Here is a 20,427-nt window from a genome sequence, read left to right on the forward strand (position 1 = left end):
GAACTAAAGCAAAAAAAGAAAGAACGAATTAATCAACAAACAAACTGAAGAAAGAAAGAAAAAACAAATGAATGAATAAACAAACTAAAGAAAGAAAGAAAGAAAGAAAGAAAGAAAGAAAAGAACAAACAAATGAACAAACGAACTAAAGAAAGAAAGAAAGAAAGAACAAATGAATGAACAAACTAAAGAAAGAAAGAAAAAAAGAACAAACAAACTAAAGAAAGAGAAAGAACTAAAGCAAAAAAAAGAAAGAACGAATGAATCAACAAACTGAAGAAAGAAAGAAAAAACAAATGAATGAACAAACAAACTAAAAAACAAACAAATGAATGAACGAACAAACTAAAGAAAGAAAGAAAAAACAAATGAATGAACAAACAAACAAATGAATGAACAAACTAAAGAAAGAAAGAAAGAACGACTGAATCAACAAACTAAAGAAAGAAAAAAACAAATGAATGAACAAACAAACAAACTAAAGAAAGAAAAAAAGAACGAATGAACAAACAGACTAAAGAAAGAAAGAAACAAACAAAGAAACAAAGAAAGAAAGCTCCCAGATTCCATCTTAATTTGTGTTCTGAAGATGATCTTATGGAGTTTGGAATGACATGAGGGTAATTAAGTGACAGAATTTAAATTTTTAGGGGAACTATCCCTTCAAATATACACTAAAAGTGCACATTCAATACAACTCAGTGCACTTATTTTTCACAAGGGTTTAAACAAAACATTCATAGAGTTTGTACCTTCTCCACAGCAGCGTAACGGCTGACCAGCTGCTTCCTCAGGTCAGCGATGTGGTGGTCGTATTTCTTCATGTCTTTTTTAAAGTTGTCTCCTCTGAAGGTCAGTAAAGGCTTCTCGACTTCACTCTGGAGCTGGAGACAAAATCCTCTGCATCATTTACACAGCTGCGTGGCATGGAGATGAACATTAAACAGCATCTGAAATGAACTTGTGAGGTGTGTGGGATGCCATTTACTGCATATCAGTGCATATACCGTAGTATTTGGAGCTCAAAGTTTTGGCTTCAGTAATGATGATGATGTTCTTTAAAAGAATGGCTTTTTTGTTTTGCCGTCTCCGTAAATCATATGTGATCTGAGGGAATAAGTCTGCAGAATCACCTCCATCTTTTCTGCAATTAATCACCCACACTGGCGCTAAATGGAGCACGATAGTGTGAACACGGGAAAGCACAGTGGTGGAAATAGACAAATCACAGCAGACTGAAGAAAGCTGTGTAGCTCATTACATACAGGCGGCTAATAACATCTCTGAGGGGAAGCTATTCAGTACAGCACAGAAATGAAATAAAGGCCAGATACTTCATCTTCCCTGACAAAGCATGAGCTTGAACTGAACCAATTTCTCAGCTGGATCTTATATCACCTCTATTGAGAAATGTCATAAACAGAGAAGTGAGAACTGCCCACCTTTGAGGAGAACTTGAGATGGACCTCGGCTTCATCAGCTAAACTCTTCTTAAGTTGGGCCCAAGCTTCTCCAATTGTCCTAAATCAAACCAGATGCTTAAACCTATTGTTTTATTGTGCGCTTTATAATTGTGCGCTTTATAAGTGCGCTTCTTTAAAACATGACAAAATATGTGACTCTGGACCCAAAAAACAGTCGTAAGTAGCATGGGTATATTTGTAGCAATAGCCAAAAATACATTGTATGGGTCAAAATGATCAATTTTTCTTTTATGCCAAAAATCATTAGGATATTAAGTAAAGATCATGTTCCATTAAGATATTTAGTACATTTCCTACTGTAAACATATCCAAACTTATTTTTTGATTAGTAACATGCATTACTAAGAACTTCATTTAGACAACTTTAAAGGTGATTTTTCAGATTTTTTTGCACCCTCAGATTCCAGATGTTTAATAGATTTCAGATTCCAAATAGCTGTATCTCAGCCAAATATTGTCCTATCCTAACAAACCAAACATCAATGGAAAGCTTATTTATTCATAAGCTATAAAAGTCTAAAATCTCAAAACAAACACTTTTTAACACTTATGACTAGTTTTGTGGTCCAGGGTCACATATTAATAAAACAGCGATTTAAAATGTACGTCAAAGCAAACATTTTAATTTGACATTATTACACAGTGTACTTTTTAAAAATGTGTTTAAAAAAACCTCTGTGAAAGTGTCTCTCTTTAAGTACACTAAAGTGGCCTTTTATTTCATTAATATTGCAAGTACGTTTTTATACTTTAAGCATGTGTAAGTACTTGTTCATTTATTATTAAATCAGCAATCAATATGTTTAGTTTGCATCTTCTCAACTTGATCTATATACTGTAGCTCAAAGCTAAAAATAATTTAATTCCATTTATTTTGTTTTTGAATGGATGAGTGAAAGTGTACCATACCCTTCCTCTTGTGCTGCCATTGGGAACATGGAGAGTTTGGAAAGGTTCTTGGCATATTCCTCCTCGATTTTTATCCTGAAACATCCAGCATTCATCAAAAAAAGAAAGAAATAAAAAGATTTAATGTGGCATCATGTCATACAGTTCTACTGGCAGAACTACATGTATACCATGCCAATATAAATACAGTCCTTTGGATTTGTATCATCCTTCAGCACTATATTATATAAAGCACCTTGTGAAAGTATTCAAACCACATTATTTTTTTCATGTTTTGTTATGTTGTTTCCTTACTTTAAACTGCTTGAAATGACTTTTTTCAGCATCAATCTACACTCCATACACCATAATGACAAAGCAAAAACAGAATTGTCACAACTTTGTAAATTTATTAAAAATAAAAAACCTAAAATAAGTAAATTGCATAAGTATTCATACCCTTAACACATCAGCAATTTTAAATTATCTGCCATTCTTTTCCTCATCTCTTCACTGCTCAAGCTCTGCCAGGTTGGATGTGGCAGATGCACATTTTCAGATTTCTCCAGAAATATTTGATTGGGTTCAAGTCCAGGCTGTGGCTGGGCCACTTAAGGACATTCACAGAGTTGTCTATAAGCCACTCTTGTGTGCACAGGGTCATTGTCCTTTTGGAAGGTGAACCTTCTGCCCAGTCTGAGGTTCTGAATGCTCGGGACTGGGTTTTCAATATTTTGGTGCACTGAGCTTTCCTTCTACTCTGATGAGCCCCTCAGTCCCACATGAGCATGAGGCTGCTACCAGCACACTTTACTTTTGGGATGGTACTCTGCAGATGATGATCAGTGCCTGTTTCCTTCAAACATGATGCTTGGAATTGAGGTTCATCAGACTAGAGAATCTTGTTTCTCACAGTCTGAGGGTCCTTTAGGTGCAATTTTGCACATTCCAAGTGTTTTCATGTGTTTTTACTGAGGAGAGGATTGAGTTTGGCCACACCGCAATAAAGACCCGATTGATGGAGTGTTACAGTGATGTTTGTCCTGTGAGTTTCTCCCATCTGCATATATGATCATGGACCTTAACTAGAGTGACCATCAGCTTCTGGTTACCAGTATAACCAAAGCCCTTCTCCATCAATTGCTCAGTTTGGCCAGGAGGCCAGCTCTATTAAGAGTCTTTGTTGTTTCAAACTTCTTCCATTAAGGGAAATGGAGACAACAGATTTTTTTCTGAACTCTTCCCCAGATGTGTGGCTTAATGCAATCCTGTTTCTGAGCTCTACAGGCAGTTATTTTGAACTCTTGGTTGGCTTGGTTTTTGCTCTGATATGCATTTTTAGCTGTTTTGTTAAGACGTGTGTGCCTTTCCAAATCATACTCATTCAATTGAAGTTGCCACAGGTCAATTCCACTCCAAGTGTAGTAACATCTACAAGATGTTACATGAATGCTCCTGAGCTAAATTTCAACTGTCCCAGATAATGGTATGACTACTTATGCAACGGAAACTTTAATTTTTTTTTTTTTTTTTTTTAATAAATTTGCAGAGATGCTAAAAACCTTTTTTTTTTTTTTTGCTTTGCCATTATGGTGCATGGAGCGTAGATTGATGTGGAAAAAGTAATTTACAGTAAAGCAGTTTAACGTGAGGCAGCAACATAAAATATGAAAAAAATGAAGGGGTCTGAATACCTTCGCAAGGCACTGTAAGTATCATGATATTACTATCTGATGCCATCAATGTACGTTTTGTAATAGGTATGTGATCCTATGATTCGTATCCATTCCTATCCTTTAAAATGAAAGCTGTAACATTGGTCTGATCAAACCCTGTGAGTTTGGTTTGATTTTGACATTGAGTCAATGTGAAAATCCTTTACAAATGCTTGCCTCAGTATGTGGAAGAAAAAAAAAAGACATATGATGGAAAGTTAAAATTCAACAGATTTTGGTCTTGTTTTCCAGTAAAATAACAAACAAGATAAGTGTACATGTGCAGCAAAACTGCATAACATATCAAGGCTTGTTTTTAGAATATTTTAAATATTTTTTTTCTTAATCCACTGACAACTAATTGTTTTTCTTGTTGCATTCTTTTTTGTTTCTGGTGTAAAGTTTTTCTTACTCCAAAAATTCTTGGGGTAAGAAAAAGTAAACATACAAGCATTTATTCACATATAAACAGAGACTGAGTTGGAAAGTTGTAATTACAATGTCAGGGGTGTTCAAATCACTTTGGTCAGTCCAAGATGACAATATACAATTTCTCCAAAAAAAAAAAAAAACTTCTACAAAACAACAAAAGAATGTGCATCTGTGGTGTTTTTGCTTTTGTAATCAAGTTTCTGTAACTAGAATCATTATACTGTACTTCATATGCTATCATAGTTGTAGAATACTATATATATTGCATAATCTGTTACATCTAAAATGTTTTCTCACTAATACACTCAGAAATCAGAAAATTTCCAGGTGACGTTTATGTGCATTCAGCTCGTAAATACAATCTTTCTGATGTGACATGAAAAGTATGACATCATATTGCTCCGAAAATCAGAACGACTTGATAAATGGGTTTTTATCATTGTAGGTTGGTTGTGTCCACAAACTACTAGGACACATTTATATGCAAACACCATGGAAAAGTAAATTTTGCATCTGATGTCCCCTTTAATCCGTACTCTTGAAGTCATTAGTGTAAGAAGAATTTTTTTTTGTTTTTATCTTTGTGAGTTTATCTTAGATATTTTAACTGGAAGACCAGACAAAATACTAATGAAGAAACTGAATGTTTTCAGCATGCAAAATAAAACATAACACTCATAAAGGCACTAGAGAGTGAGGTGTTATATAAGTATGATGTCAGTATGAGCTTGCCCACCTTTCTCTGATGAACTCTGCCATCTCTTTTTGCATCTGCTTCCCCTTCAGTTGTTTCTGCAGCAGCACTTCGAACCCTGACACTGTGGCCCCCTGAGGGTCCCTCTTATCGGCCTGCAGAGGACAGAGAGCATTTACACACGTGGCGTTAGCATGTCACCACTTCATCAGCACCAGACTGTCAACAACACGTGAGCATGATCAGATGTGTGTGAGAGCGGCCACATGTGTGCGTGAGTCACAGCGTGGGTTTGCATGAATCAGAGCGCGTGGGAGGGGGTGTACACCCTTGCAGGTGTTACTGTGAGTGCGTGTTTCAGTGAAGGGTGTGTATAGGTTGTTGAGGGTATGACTAATGTAATGTGAGGGCCCCCGATGCAGTGTGTGTGCGCAGCATGTTAATGAAATATGCTTTTCTCTGTGTGTGCGGAGGTGTAAGAGTCTGCTGTTGTGACCCATTGACGTGCCGTTCCACACATGACAGAAGTGTCATAACCTCTTCACACGCTTGGCTTGAGAAACAATGCTTGGCCAGGAAGAATCTTCCCAACAAAATATTCCTGTTATCATTTGCCTGTGTATATAAATATGTCTGCATGCCATTTCAGTTTCTGTCCAAGGTTATTAGGAATCCCAAAAGTGAAAACTTGCTGAAAATTTACTCAGACCATCCAAGATGTAAACGAGTTTCTTCATCGGAACAGATGTGGAGAAATTTAGCAATTTACATCACTTGCTCAACTAAGGATTCCTCTGCAGTGAATGGGTGCCGTCAGAATGAGAGTTCAAAAAGCTCATAAAAACATCACAGTAATCCACAACTAATCCACATGACTCCTGTCCATCAGTTAATGTCATGTTAAGTGAAAAGATGCATGTTTGTACGAAACAAATCCATCATTAAGACATTTTAACTTTAAACCGACGCTTATGGCCAAAATTTATAATATCATTACTAACGCGTCCTCCAGTGCAAAGGTCCAACCCCTGTTGTCTTCTCACATCACAATTACCAACATATTTATTTAGAACTGTTTGTTTTCATTTGTAAACAGTGCTTGATCTGTGCATATTTTTCTCCTGATTCAGACAAGGCAACTTTTTCACTGGAGAAAGCAATACTATGAACAGAGGACCTGCATTGTAGCCAAAAGCAATGCTTTGAACTTCAAAACGTCTTGGTGATAGATTTGTTTCTTACAAACATGCAGCTTTTCACTTCAAAAGACATTAACTGATGGACTGAAGTGTGGATTTTTTGTAGATCATTGTACTGTTTTTATCAGCAGTTTGGCCGTTCTGACGGCACCCATCCACTGCAGAGGACCCGTTGCTGAGCAAGCGACATAATGCTAAATTTCTCCACATTTCAGCTCTTGGATTTCATAAAAAATATCTTAATTTGTGTTCTGAAGATGAACGAAGGTCTTACAGGTTTGAAACGACATGAGGGTGAGTAATTAATGACAGAATATTCATTTTTGGGTGAACTATCCCTTTAAAAATTTGAATAAAAATGTAGATTCTGCTAGTGAATGCTCTCTAACTGCCTCAAGTGAACTGTGAATGTCCTTCTGGATCTCATTTTTACATCTTTGTCTTATCTGTCTGTGCATGGGGCTCAAATTACATTTTTCTTTGAGGAAATATACGGTCATAAATCTTGAACAGCCCTAGTGTTGCTGAGCAGTTGCTAGGTTGTTCTGCTGGTAGTAAGTGTCTGTGATATTCTGGTCTCTAGATATTGCTGAGGTCCCTCTGTCATTGTAAGTTTGTGGGATTGTTTTGTCCTGTTTTATCACCTGGTACTTAAAATGTCTGATAGCTGAAAAACCCAAGCACATCTTGAATGTATCTCATACAAGTACAGTTTTATGCGAAAGTTTGGGAACCCCTTGCAGGATCTGTGAAAATGTAAATGATTTTAACAAAACAAGAGAGGTCATACAAAATGCATGCTATTTTTTATTTAGTACTGACCTGAGTAAGTTTCTCATGTATAAGCACCAACATAGCGATGCTAGTTATCTTGCACAATTTTTAGTCTTGTTAAATTCTTCTTGTCGTAACGATGTTTTGTTAAAAAAAAGAGCACATCTCTCCTCAACATGTCAATATAATAAATATAAGCAGCAATATAGTGATGCTAGTTTTGCTCACGTTAAGAACATCATGTTAGTCACAATGTTAAAAAAACCTTCACTAATAAGCTGCAAGAAATAAAATAAAATTAAACTAAATAAATAAAACTAAATTTTGCTGTTTATCCTTAAAAAATTAAATAAAATAATAAAAACAGACCACTCAAATAAACATTACTTAAATAAATTCATCTTGTTTATAAATAACAAGACAAAAAATATGAAAAAAAGAGGCAAAATCTGATTAAGTAAGTGATTCACAGTCTTGCTGTGAAATGCCATCTGTCATAAAAATGTCAAAACAAAAACAAAGAAATATGTCCATATACTCAAATAAAGCTAAAAAAAAAAAGGTCTTCCTCGGGTTGAAACGTTGGAAGCTTTCATTTCAATATGTGGACGAAATCCTTCCTCATAAAACAGTGAAAACCCTTCATGATTTTGGTTTCTTAAGTAGACATCTATCACTTTACTTCACTCGCCACTGTTGTCTGTCTATTTAAACCATGCATAATGCTGTTTCTAAGCCAATTATTCAGTTTAATTTACTTTCTTAAACCATTTTTTACTCACATTTGTGACCCTGGACCACAAAACCAGTCTTAAGTAGCACGGGTGTATTTGTAGCAGTATGCATTACACAAAATTAACAATACTTTGTATGGGATCAAAATGATCAATTTTTCTTTTATTCAAAAAATCATTAGGATATTAAGTGAAGATCATGTTCCATTAAGATATTTTGTAAATTTCTTACCATAAATATATCAAAACTTAGTTTTTGATTAGTAATATGCATTGCTAAGAACTTCATTGGGACAACTTTAAAGGCGATTTTCTCCATATATTGATTTTTTTGCACCCTCAGATTCCAGATAAAATAGTTGTATCTCTGCCAAATATTGTCCTAACAAATCATACATCAATGGAAAGCTTATTTATTCAGCTTTGGGATTATGTATAAATCTCGTTTTTTTTTTAAAAACTGACCCTTATGACTGTTTTTTTGTGGTCCAGGGTCACATTTGGTAAATTTGTGCTGACCCTGTGTGCTGTATAAGTTTGTCGAAGTGTTCACAATGAGTTGTTTTCTGTCCTTCTAATGGTATTAGTTGGGACCAGCTCGATACTAATCCCAATAGTCTAGTATCAATACTCAGCCACAGCGGTCCACCAGGGATGATTGTCCTCTTTCTCTGTCTCTCACCCAGAAATAGTCGCAGTAGCTCCATTCACTGGGCTTGAGAAGCTGCTGCTCCGGCGCAGACGTGGGCACAGGGAAGGTGACGCAGTTAATCTGTGGTGAGATAAAACAGAGGAAGGTCAGCTCGCAGCGTGTGTGCGCGTGTGGTGTTTTGTCAGGTTGGTTTTATTTTCAGAGGAGTGAGACAGAGATGGCTTGTGTATGTCTGAGGGGAGACAAATGAAAGGTCACCATGTAAAAGAGAAAGGCTGGACATATAGACTGTGAACTATTATAGCCTGAGGATGAACCGAGTGATAGAGCAAGAGAGAGAGAGAGTATGTTTAGAATGGCCAACAATTTTAAAAACCTACTATGCATTATTTAATTTACATAGTATACAGGTTTTCTCTACAGGTACATTTACCTGAGCACACTGAAAGAACGAAATACTGTAAGGAAATACTGTAATACTGTATTCTTAAAGTACACATGAAGAATGAATGCTCATTATTGCATACAACCTACTTTTTTCCCAACCAAGGAATTAGGGTCTTAGCGAAACAATCGTCTTTTTATTAAAAAAAAAATTGTATATGCTTTTTTTAATCACAAATGCTTGTCTTGCACTAGCTCTGTGACGCACATGCACATCCACGCATTATGCAAAGTTATGTTCTTTGTTTGTGTACTATGGTTCAAAATGGTAGGGTAGGGCGAAAAACTCATTTTCTTCTTCAAGTTCAAAATCATCTGGCATCGTTGTTTTACTTTTTTTTTGTAAAGGGCGTTTGACTTTCTTTGCATGTTTGCTTTGTAAACACTGGGTTGGTACTTCTGCCTATGTCACACGTGACCTTTCGCAAGGTCAAGCTAGTGCAAGATGAGCATTTGTGGTTAAAAAAAAAAGTATCTATATATATATATATATATATATATATATATATCAACCTGTTGATCCCCATTAAAGTCCACTATATGGAGAAAAATCCTGGAACATTTTCCTCAAAAACCTTCATTTCTTTACAACTGAAGAAAGAAAGACATGAACATCTTGGATGACACAGCTGAGTAAATTATCAGGAAATTTTGTGAACTGAATGTAATGTTTTCAGACACTTAAAAGAACATTAATTGCAATCAAATGAAAATGTATTATAGTTTAAATGTATATTAAATGCAATTAGATAAACTTTAGAGCGCATTTTGACCCACTTGAGTACATTTTTATGTAATTTCATAATTGCTTCTGTTGTCTTTGAAATATGATTAAAGTGTGCTGTCAAATGTCTGAGTGTCTCTCTTTGAGTACACTTCACTGGCCATTTATTTCATTAATATTTTATTATCTGCAAGTACAGTTTTTTTTAAATATACTATTATTAAGATATGTAGTACACTACCATCGCACATTAAATACAATTAAGCGCACTTCTTTTTCACAAGGGCAGGGCTACAGTGGGATAAAGGCCCATAATGATCAGAACAAAATTACATTTTTTTTATTAAATACTTAAGGAGCAACATCATTTGGGTCAGATGTAACAATCAAAGACGTTCTGATTTAAAAGAATTTTCAAATAAATCAGTCAAGCAAGAGCCCACATACAATCCTTTCACTTTTTTTGATATTTGTTGAAAAACTACTGAAGTATCACCTCGAACAAAACTGAAATTCATAAAAGTCTTTGTCTCAAAAGATATGAGTTTTAAAGGAGAAGTTCACTTCCAGAATCAAAATTTCCGGATAATTTACTCCCATGTCATCCAAGATAATGATGTCTTTCTTTCATCAGTCGAAGAGAAATGAAGGTTTTTGAGGAAAACATTATACAATTTTTCTCCATATAGTGGACTTCAATGGAGATCAACAGGTCAAAGATCCAAACTGCAGTTCCAATACAGCTTCAAAGGCCTCTACATGATCCTAGCTGATAAATAAGAGTCTTATCTAGCGAAACAATCGGTCACTTTCTAAAAAAATTGTGAATAAATGTAGTTAATTTTTAACCACAAATGCTCATTTTGTACTAGCTTAGCGTCATGCATTGCATAGTCACGTTGGAAAGGTCATGCGTGACGTAGGTCGAAGTACCGACCCAGTGTTTACAAAGCGAACGTGCAAAAAAAAAAATTAAACGGCCGTTACAAAAAACTGTTAAATAATTCGTTTCCAAGGAATGAATCACACATGATCTATCCAACTTGAATATTTAATGTGGAAGTTGAGGTATAGTGCAAGACAAGCATTTGTGGTTAAGAAGTATGTACGTTTTATTTTTTTGTTGCAAAATGATGATCGTTTCGCTATATAAGACCCTTATTACTTGGCTGGGACCGTGTAGAGTCCTTTGAAGCTGCATTTAAACTGCAATTTGGACCTTCAACCTGCTGATCCCCATTGAAATCCACTATATGGAGAAAAATCCTGTAATGCTTCCCTCAAAAACCTTTTCTTTTCAGTCAAAGAAAGCAAGACATGAACATCTTGGATGACATGGGAGTGAGTAAATGATCAGAAAACGTATTCTGGAAGCGAACTAATCCTTTAGGGATACCCATTAGCTACAGTATGTGAATCACTACGTTCGATCCATTTACTTCAAAATCAACCTTTCGTCACTGCATGTTAGGACATCATTGACTGGGACAATTCTGCAGTGCACAGGATCAAATAATACTTATTTTGAGAGAAAATACAAAGGAAAGGGCCTTTTACCCGAGGGCTGTACCCTGCTGCACAGTATGCAGGTATGTTGTAAGCTGAATGCTGCTCCATTCGAAACACAGCCAGAGATTCGCTCACAACCGTGAAACAAGCTGCAGTTGTTAGGAGTGAGATTCGCAAACAATCACATCCAGCACCGCTGCTATCCGTTCATACCTCAGACTGCAGTTAGTGTGTGTGCGCTCATAAAGTGTTTGAGTATACACTCTAGGGTCCATGGCGTCTCCAATTAGCCTGTAAGCACTGCAATTATGTAATGCTCACCATCTGTACCGCCTCCCTGCCACTGCCAAACAGGATGTGCTCCATGCCATAGCCCTTCAGTGCCTCTCACACACACACACTCTCACTTATTCATGCTCAAATACACCACTGTAAACAAATTGGTCTTAACCTCTCGTAAGCAAGGTATTTCGCAAAGTTACGTTAATGGTTAAGACACATCTATTTAACATGCTAATATCATTCATTTTTTCAAACTCAGTCAAGGAGGAACAATTTTTATATATTATATAAATTATTATATATTATATATATATATATATATATATATATATATAATAATTACTTATAATAGGCCAACAGCGCATTGTTTAAAAACAACTAAATAGGCTAGGGTTGGGTAAAAAAAAAAAAATAAAAATAATATATATATATATATTTATTTATTTAAATATGGCTAAAAGCAGCCTGAGTTAGCAACTGCACAAATATGCAGATTATTATTATTTTGGAATTATTTACCATATTGTTGTGCAAAAAATTATTATAAAATTACTTTTAATACAAGAAAATATATTTTTTTCCATGTAGGTAGAATTAGGCAGCATTTAAATTATATACAGTATTTAAATATTTATTTGAATTTATCTAGATAAATAATAGTGATACATGGTAATGGTACTGATATTCCAAAAAATATAAAATAATAAAATAAAATAAAATAAAAAAATAAATTAAATTAAATAAAACATGGGATCAATATTATATTCAGTATTTAAATATTAATTTTAATTTTATCTAGATATAATAGTGATATATGGTAATGGTACTGATATTCCAAAAAATAAAAAAATAAATTAAATAAAATTAAATAAAATTAAAAAAAAAACACACACAATTATTCAAGACTTTGGGATCAATAAGATTTAAAAAAAAAAATAATATAAGAAAAATAAAACATACTTTTGTAGCAATTTTTTACTAGCAATTTATTTATGCCAAATATATATATATATATATATATATATATATATATTCAAGTCAAGAGCAGCATAAAGGGGCATATTCCCTGACAATATCTCATAACCACAGAGACAAAACAGATCATATTTTACATATATATAAAAAACATTTGGCAGTATTTTGCCTATCTGTATTTTTCTTTTTTTCGGATAATATATATTGCGCAGAGAACAACCAGAGCAATCCTTGATGACTTATGACTGTTCTATCTCATTTCAGCATTCATCTCTGAATGCTAACTCCTCAACTCCATCAGCATCATGTACAACTACATCATTCACACAAACAGACAAGATGGCACAATGCAAATTCTGCAAACTTGACCACAAAGACACAAATAAAAAACACAATTACGGTTATGACATTGGTAGACGGCCCTTGCATGTGCACAGTGATAAGACCCTATCCACTCACCCCAGACGCTTCCTAATCTGATGGCGTTTGAGCTGATTTACTCATTCGTCCCTCATCACTTTGTTCATTTCATGCCTGGAAGATCACTTCGATTGTCGTGGCCACTAGATTTTTCCTTACAGTGCCGCCACATCTATCACTCCCGTTGTTTATCCTTCCCTCTCATCCTCCACAAAATGAGACCATTCATCAGATTCAGGCCCATCTCCTCTCCTTATAACTCCTCAGTGAGGTGATCCACCCTTATCAGGAGCTTATTATACCCTCTGTCCACGCTGAAATACATTCCCCTCCACATACTTAAAAATCCAGCCTTCTCTGCACTGATGTAAGGTCGGTTCACATTCACCAAAACTGTAACTTGAATCACCATTTGGGACACCGCAGTGGTTTTGCATCAGTGCAGAAAGGGCTAATACTCTTGATTGGCTTGGTTGAGGGCCGTGGTTATTTTAAACATGGGCTGTGAGTGAAATCTTACACTAATCAAACATCAGATGGACCCATGGGGCTCTGGATAGGGCAGACATCTACACAGTGGGTGCATTTCAAATATATCACTTTTCATTTTTATATGTTTTTATGCAAATACCATTAACAAATTTAGCTTTGGCAACTAGCCTTGGCATGATAGATGCTGTGAAGACCCCATTATGTTTCTTTAAAGGGATAGTTCAGCCAAAAATGAATTATCTCATTTACGCAGCTTCACGTCATCCAAACATCGTACACCACATTACTGACTGAACAAAAATCAAAACAAAACAAAACAAGAAACAAACAAACAAAAAACATATAACACAAAACACAAAAAGTAAAATAAAACACAAAATGAAACATAAAACAAAACAAAAAAGTAAAACAAAGCAAAATGCAAAACAAAGCACAGAACAAAACACACAACAAAATACAAAAAGTAAAAACAAAAAATGCATAACAAAACACAAAAGAAAGGCATAACAAACAAAAGCAAAACATACAACAAAACACAAAATGTAAAACAAAACACAACAAAACACAAAATGTAAAACAAAATGCTAAATAAAACAAAACACAAAACAAAGTAGAACAAAACTAAACATAAAAAATTTAACAAAATGCAACAAAACATACAACAAAACAAGAACGAATCCAAATGTAAAATAAAACATACAAAAAAGTTAAACTGAACTAAATGTAAAACAAAACATACAACAAAAGTAAAACAACTAAACGTAAACCAAAACTCAAAACAAAACATACAACAACAAAAGCAAATCAAAACTGAATGTAAAACAAAACATACAACAAAACAAAAAAGTAAAACAACACAACAAAAAGTAAAACAAAACTAAATTTAAAACAAAACACAAAACAAAACATACAACAACAAAAGGTAAAACAAAATTAAATGTAAAACAAAACATAAAACAAAAATTAAAACAAAACTAAATGTAAAACAAAACAACAAAAAGTAAAACAAAACTAAATTTAAAACAAAACACAAAACAAAACATACAACAACAAAAGGTAAAACAAAATTAAATGTAAAACAAAACATAAAACAAATATTAAAACAAAACTAAATGTAAAACAAAACAACAAAAAGTAAAACAAAACTAAATAAATGTAAAAACAAAACAACAAAACAAAAATAAATGTAAAACAAAACAAAACATACAACAAAAAGTAAAACAAAACTACATGTAAAACAAAATAAAACACAACAAAACTAAATGCAAAACATAAGACAGCATACAACAAAAATATAAAACAAACGAAAGAAAACACAAGAAAACATACAACAAAACAAAGCGTTAAAAAAAAATCAAACAAAAACAAAACAAAAAAACCTGTGTTCTCGTGTGTGTGTGTGTGAGTGCTTGTATAGGGAAAGGTAAAAAACGGACGCAGTATTTGTTTGGGTAAGCAGAATGCCTGTGCTCAGCGTACGTCTGGCACCATCCCATGAACCCGCTGCCCCACTCGCTTTTAATGCCGTAATGAACACGACTGCTGGAAACCAACCATTTCTGCTGAACAGCCGCAAATATCACAGACCTAATGATAGCATGCAGCACACATGAGGGACACAAAATCACCAGGCAAGCAAACAAATAAATTTGCAAAACACCAATCCGGTCAGCAGGTTCCTCTACAACGTACACGCGTACACTCATCCATATACGTACAAACAGAGATCGCAACCGCTGCTCAGACTGTAGGGTGCCTGGCCTCTGTTGCTAAGCGACAAATTGCTTTTCCTGTAAGGGCATTTTCCCCCATTGCAAAACAATATTTGTACAATACTAATAACGGATGACATCATTTCTAAGTGCAAGACATTTTCGCAAAAAAAAACATCTCTAAAATGTGGCCTCCATATAACTCTAGTTCACGATATTCAGTTGTTTACAAGCGCTGGCACTACGACCAGCTGTTGACAGCTAGCTATTATTTGAAGTGCAGTAAAGTGCATCAGGATGGAGAGCGAGCCTGAATCAGTCAGCCAAACTGACTGGCTTTTGGTACCGTATTAGTGATACTCAAAAGATACTCAAGGTGAGGCAAAAGGTAAAAGCTTCTAGACCAGCCTTTCAAAGTCCAACAACCTCACGCTATTGATTCAACGTGTCTCCAATTCAGCGGTTGTCATGGAGAATCACTTGTGCGTTTTTGAGAGAGAGCTAAAAATACCTTGTAATATATACAGAAATCCATACATGCATTACACTTTCAGTAATGCAATTGTTAATATTGATATTTCTAGCAAGATTTCAGCTTTTAAGCAAAACACAAAATAGTCCCATGATTCAGTGATAGTATCAGATGTACTACAGCATATCAGTACTGCAGTAAAGCTATGGTATTTGTTTATATACCATGATGCAGTTTGATTTTCATAGACACATATCATGGGATTAAATTTGTGATAGTATATCACAATATTTTAAAATTGTTTTATTATTAAAATGTGTTTTTTTTTTTTTTCTCCAAAGAACAGTAATAAGAGTTTTGAGAAAAATTAACTGTCATGAAAACAAAGTGTACCTTTCATGGTGGTGTATTTAAGTTATAAAAATAAAAAAATAAAATAAAATAAAATAAAATAAAATAAAATAAAATAAAATAAATGCAAAACAAAACGTGTTGTACAAAAAAAATAAATATATATATATATATATATTATATATATATATATATATTTTTTTTTTTCCCTTACAGAAGAGTAATGAGAATTCAGAAGTGAATGTGCTTAATTGTCATGAAGAGTCACAGTGAGGGGAAAAAACAAAAACAAAAACAAAAACAAAAAAACAAGCAAACAAATAAACAAATAAATAAAAAATAAAATAAAATAAAACATTTTTTTTTAAATCTTAAATACACCCCTAAAATGGGGTTTATGTTCTTATAAAATATAAAAACAAATATAAATTGTTTCATTATATATATATATATATATATATATATATATATATATATATATATATATATATATATATTGTTACTGTTTGTATAATGTATAACTTTTTTATGTTGTTTTTTTTTTTTTTACTGTATATCAATTATATACAGTATAATTATAAGCTGTATATAAAAGCATATACAGTATATAAATGATATATTTCATGGTATGTAAGTGGTTATGTTCATAATATTTTTTTATTGTTTTATTAGTATTTATATATTATTATTGTTTGCATAATGTATAACATTTTTAGATTGTATTTTTGTACTGTATAGTTTGTATCTATGTGTATAAATAGCATCAGACACTACTGTATATCAGTACTACAGTAAAATGATAGTATATTAATTATAGTACTAATTATAGTAGTTAATTATATTATTAATTACATTAGTATATTAATATATTAATTATAGTGTATCTATAGTATATAAATTATAGTATATTTTATGTATGTAAATGGTTCTGTTATATATTTATATTTTTAATTTGTTATGATTATATAGTATATTATACTATATATAGTATAGAATTATAGTATTAACTACATTATTATATTAATATATTATAGTGTGCATATAGTATATAAATCACAGTATATTTTATGTATGTAAGTGGTTCTGTTATATATTTATATTTCTAAATTGTTTTATTATTGTCTGTATTATTACTGTTTGTATAATGTATAACATTTTTATTTTTGTACTGTATAGTTTGTATCTATATGTATATAGTATCAGTTATACTACAGTATCAGCACTACAGTACAATAGTATATATATAGTATACAATTATAGTATTAATTACATTCGTACATTAATTATAGTGTATACACTATATCAGTACTACAGTAAAATTTGAGTATATACATTACAGTATTTATAGTATAAAATTATTATATAAGTATATATTAAGTATTAATTATACTATAATTAATATATATTATTATTATTTTAAGTATTTTTAAACATTTTTATATTTTTTTACTGAATAGTTTGCATGTATGTATGTTTGTATATACACACACACACACACACAAAGTATTTTTATGTGTACAAATATAAAAATGTATACATTTTTATATTTTATTTTTTGTATGTATGTATGTGTATTTGTATATATAGCTGTGCTGGTTTCATGGCTGCTCCTTCTCACATAATAAAATATTCAATCATTATTAATAATAATTAACACATCAATATCAGTCCATTTATTGATTTATAGCAGCTGTGTAATAACTAGAATCACATTCAGCCATTATCAAGAAAAACCCTTTTGGGGTTTATATGACCATAATGACTGCACATCACCCCTTACGCTTCAATAAGCCATCAGACTTCCTTTGTTAGAGGAAATGACACGTTTATTAACGCACACCACGTATGAATACTACAGCAGTCTCTGTATACCTGCCGCTGAAACTGCAGCATACTAAACACACCGCACGCTGCCTCTCTGTACAAACAGTGACAGGCTGAATGACAGCGTTCTTTCATTCCTCCCATATCGCTCTCGTTCATTTTTCCCTCTTTGTGTGTGTGTGTTTTTTATTTCAGCACCCATTAGTCAGTACTATTGCCTTTGTCACCATGGAAACTGGACTAGCCATGTCTTCCCCGCTTCTCTAGGCTCCTCTAGTTCCCTCTCCCTGGTGGGCGGTCTCTCTCTTTCTCCCTTCTCTGACGGACACCTCACCTGCCCTATACGCTCGCCAGAATATCTGTACATCTCTCGCCATATTCACACTACAGGTTACATAACAGCAAAGCCGATGTAAATATATACTGTGGAAGCTGTACGAAGTGTCCAACCAGCATTAAAATCACTAGCTAAAACCAAAAAGTATTTTTTCTTTTGGAATTAAAATCATCCCTACTTTGCCTAAGTGGAGGTTTAGGTGAGAATTTTGCTGGGAGTAAATCTGAAATCTATGAAACCAAAGCGCATCTGTTGTGCAAGCCGTTTTCAGGTGAAGCTGGATCAAAGCAGGGTTCGAATACAGCCGCAAAGCCACGTCTCCGTACTCGCGCCGCATACATAATTTGCAAAAGAAGTGGCGTGGCTGCAAGCGCCGCGTACGTGCACGAGATTCCCACTGTCAAGCATCAGCCAGAGCGTCCGCACAGCTTGTGTTGGCATTCAAAATACTCTCTTCCTTGGAGGCTGGTCAACAGCGTTTGGAATAGCAAGCGGACTCTTGGGAAGCGGGTAGACGCAAGAACACAGAGTGTTTCTTGAAAAGTGCCGGAAAGAAATCGGATGCATTTTCCACTCCGTTTGCTTCCACCCTAGCAATTAAATCTGGGAATGGTTATTTGAATGAACGCTTCCATGTTGGTGAAACCGTGGTATTGCAAAACAGTGGTGATGCAATCCACTAGTCATAGTGCATCTTCACACTCTCAGAACTTCCAGCAACATCACTTGTGAAGCACAAACACACACACAAAACAGAGAGTGGCACAAAACACTGAGCAGATGTTTCACATCTGCGAAGCACTTCAGGGATACAGCCAACCGCTGATTTGAAATCCCAGGGGCCAGTTCTGAAAACTCACATATGCTGCATTTAGGAGCATCTGATCTATACGTCTATACGTCAGCTGTGTTGTGTGAGCAATACTCACAGTGATTTTGGTCTCCTTGATCTCCTTCTCCTTATTCTGTCTCCTGGCTGGGGAGGTGGACCCTGGGCTCTGTGGGGACAGACAGGAGGCATCATCAAAACTGCCCTCAGCATCAAAGCTTTCCTCCATCTCCATTGCCTCCTCTCTTTCTGTCGTTCTTTCTCTCGCTGTCTCACTCTTTCTGCACTTTCACGCCGCTGCTCTGCCACACCGCTCGACTCCCGCGCGCAGTCTGACTGCCTGGCTCTGTTGCTGTGGCGAGCGATGCAGAGTGGAGCGTGTGTGTGTGGTGGTGGGGGGCGGCGGTGTGGGGGGACTCAGGGGGAGGGGGGTCGTGAAAGCGTGACGGAGTGTGAGGGAGAGAGAGTAGGTGAGGTGCACAAGACTTCAAAAACAGTTAAGAGGGCACACGGTCAACAGGAAAGAGGGTGGGTACAGGTCAGATTTCATCCCAGAATCAAAAGGGGACAAAAGAGGAAAATAAATTATCTTTTGCATAAAGAACAAAGCCTGTTTTTAGGATCATTTAAGGTGTGTGATTTTTGCCAAACAATTTTGATGTTTGAAAGCACCAAAACAAACACACCCATACCCCAACTAGACCTCACCCCTGGCGTAACGACGATTGCGGAAACTAGTGAAGATGACACACAAGCATATTCAAGCAAAAGCCAACACAGATAAGCTGTGTAAAACAAAGCAAAATCAACGTTACTCACTTATCAAGAAGAAACAACTTCCGCTGGAAAGCCGCTCTGGTATTTACGCTGGTCTTACATCTTGCCTGATCGTAAGCCTTCTTTTCAATGTTTTGTTCCTCTGATATTTTCCCAATTCTCTCTATCTATAGTTGATCCAAAATCCATCCTGTGCACTCAAATTGAGCGCTCTCTTCTCTCTTTCATTACATGCCCCTTACTGCTGATTGGCTACAAGTGTGGCTGCGATCAAAAGGGTTTTTCAAAAATTGCTTAGTCCACCTTTAACAGTAATTTATTTTAAAGGGGTCATCGGATGCCCATTTTCCACAAGTTGATATGATTCTTTAGGGTCTTAATGAAAAGTCTCTAGTATACTTTGGTTAAAAACTCTCAATGGTTGTGTAAAAGCGTGTGTAAATGCGTTCTGCAAAAATCAACCCATTCTGAGGGATTGTTCCTTTAAATGTTAATGAGCTCTGCTTGCCCCGCCCCTCTCTTCTCTCTGTGGAGTGACGAGCCTGTTTACTTTAGCCGCATTTAGCGCGTTTAGCGCTAAAACCCTTATACTCACTTCTGCTGTAAGTGAAGGTGGATCATGAATGATTTTCAAACATAGACGGATATATGTAGATCGGGAGGCACATTCCCTTCACAAACAAATGTAATCTACTGCATCTTCAGCA

At 34.7% G+C, this 20,427-nt stretch overlaps 1 protein-coding gene across 5 annotated transcripts in view; it reads right to left on the reverse strand.

Annotated features, from left to right (window-relative positions):
- The window catches only part of gas7a (growth arrest-specific 7a), a 310,258-nt gene that overhangs the window by 265,813 nt on the left and 24,018 nt on the right, over positions 1–20,427 (reverse strand). For all 5 annotated transcript variants that reach the window (XR_007825875.1, XM_051100521.1, XM_051100520.1 and 2 more), the window contains 6 exons: positions 19,044–19,112; positions 8,603–8,692; positions 5,256–5,368; positions 2,394–2,468; positions 1,443–1,521; positions 753–884 (listed from right to left, as the gene is read on the reverse strand). Coding sequence is in view for 4 of the 5 variants with exons in the window: in XM_051100521.1 (XP_050956478.1) it covers positions 753–884; positions 1,443–1,521; positions 2,394–2,468; positions 5,256–5,368; positions 8,603–8,692; positions 19,044–19,112 (558 nt within the window). In the remaining variant the exon portion in view is untranslated. The remainder of the gene's footprint in view (positions 1–752; positions 885–1,442; positions 1,522–2,393; positions 2,469–5,255; positions 5,369–8,602; positions 8,693–19,043; positions 19,113–20,427) is intronic.

This window comes from Labeo rohita, chromosome 3 (assembly GCF_022985175.1).
Source record: "Labeo rohita strain BAU-BD-2019 chromosome 3, IGBB_LRoh.1.0, whole genome shotgun sequence".
NCBI classification, from domain to species: Eukaryota; Metazoa; Chordata; class Actinopteri; order Cypriniformes; family Cyprinidae; genus Labeo; species Labeo rohita.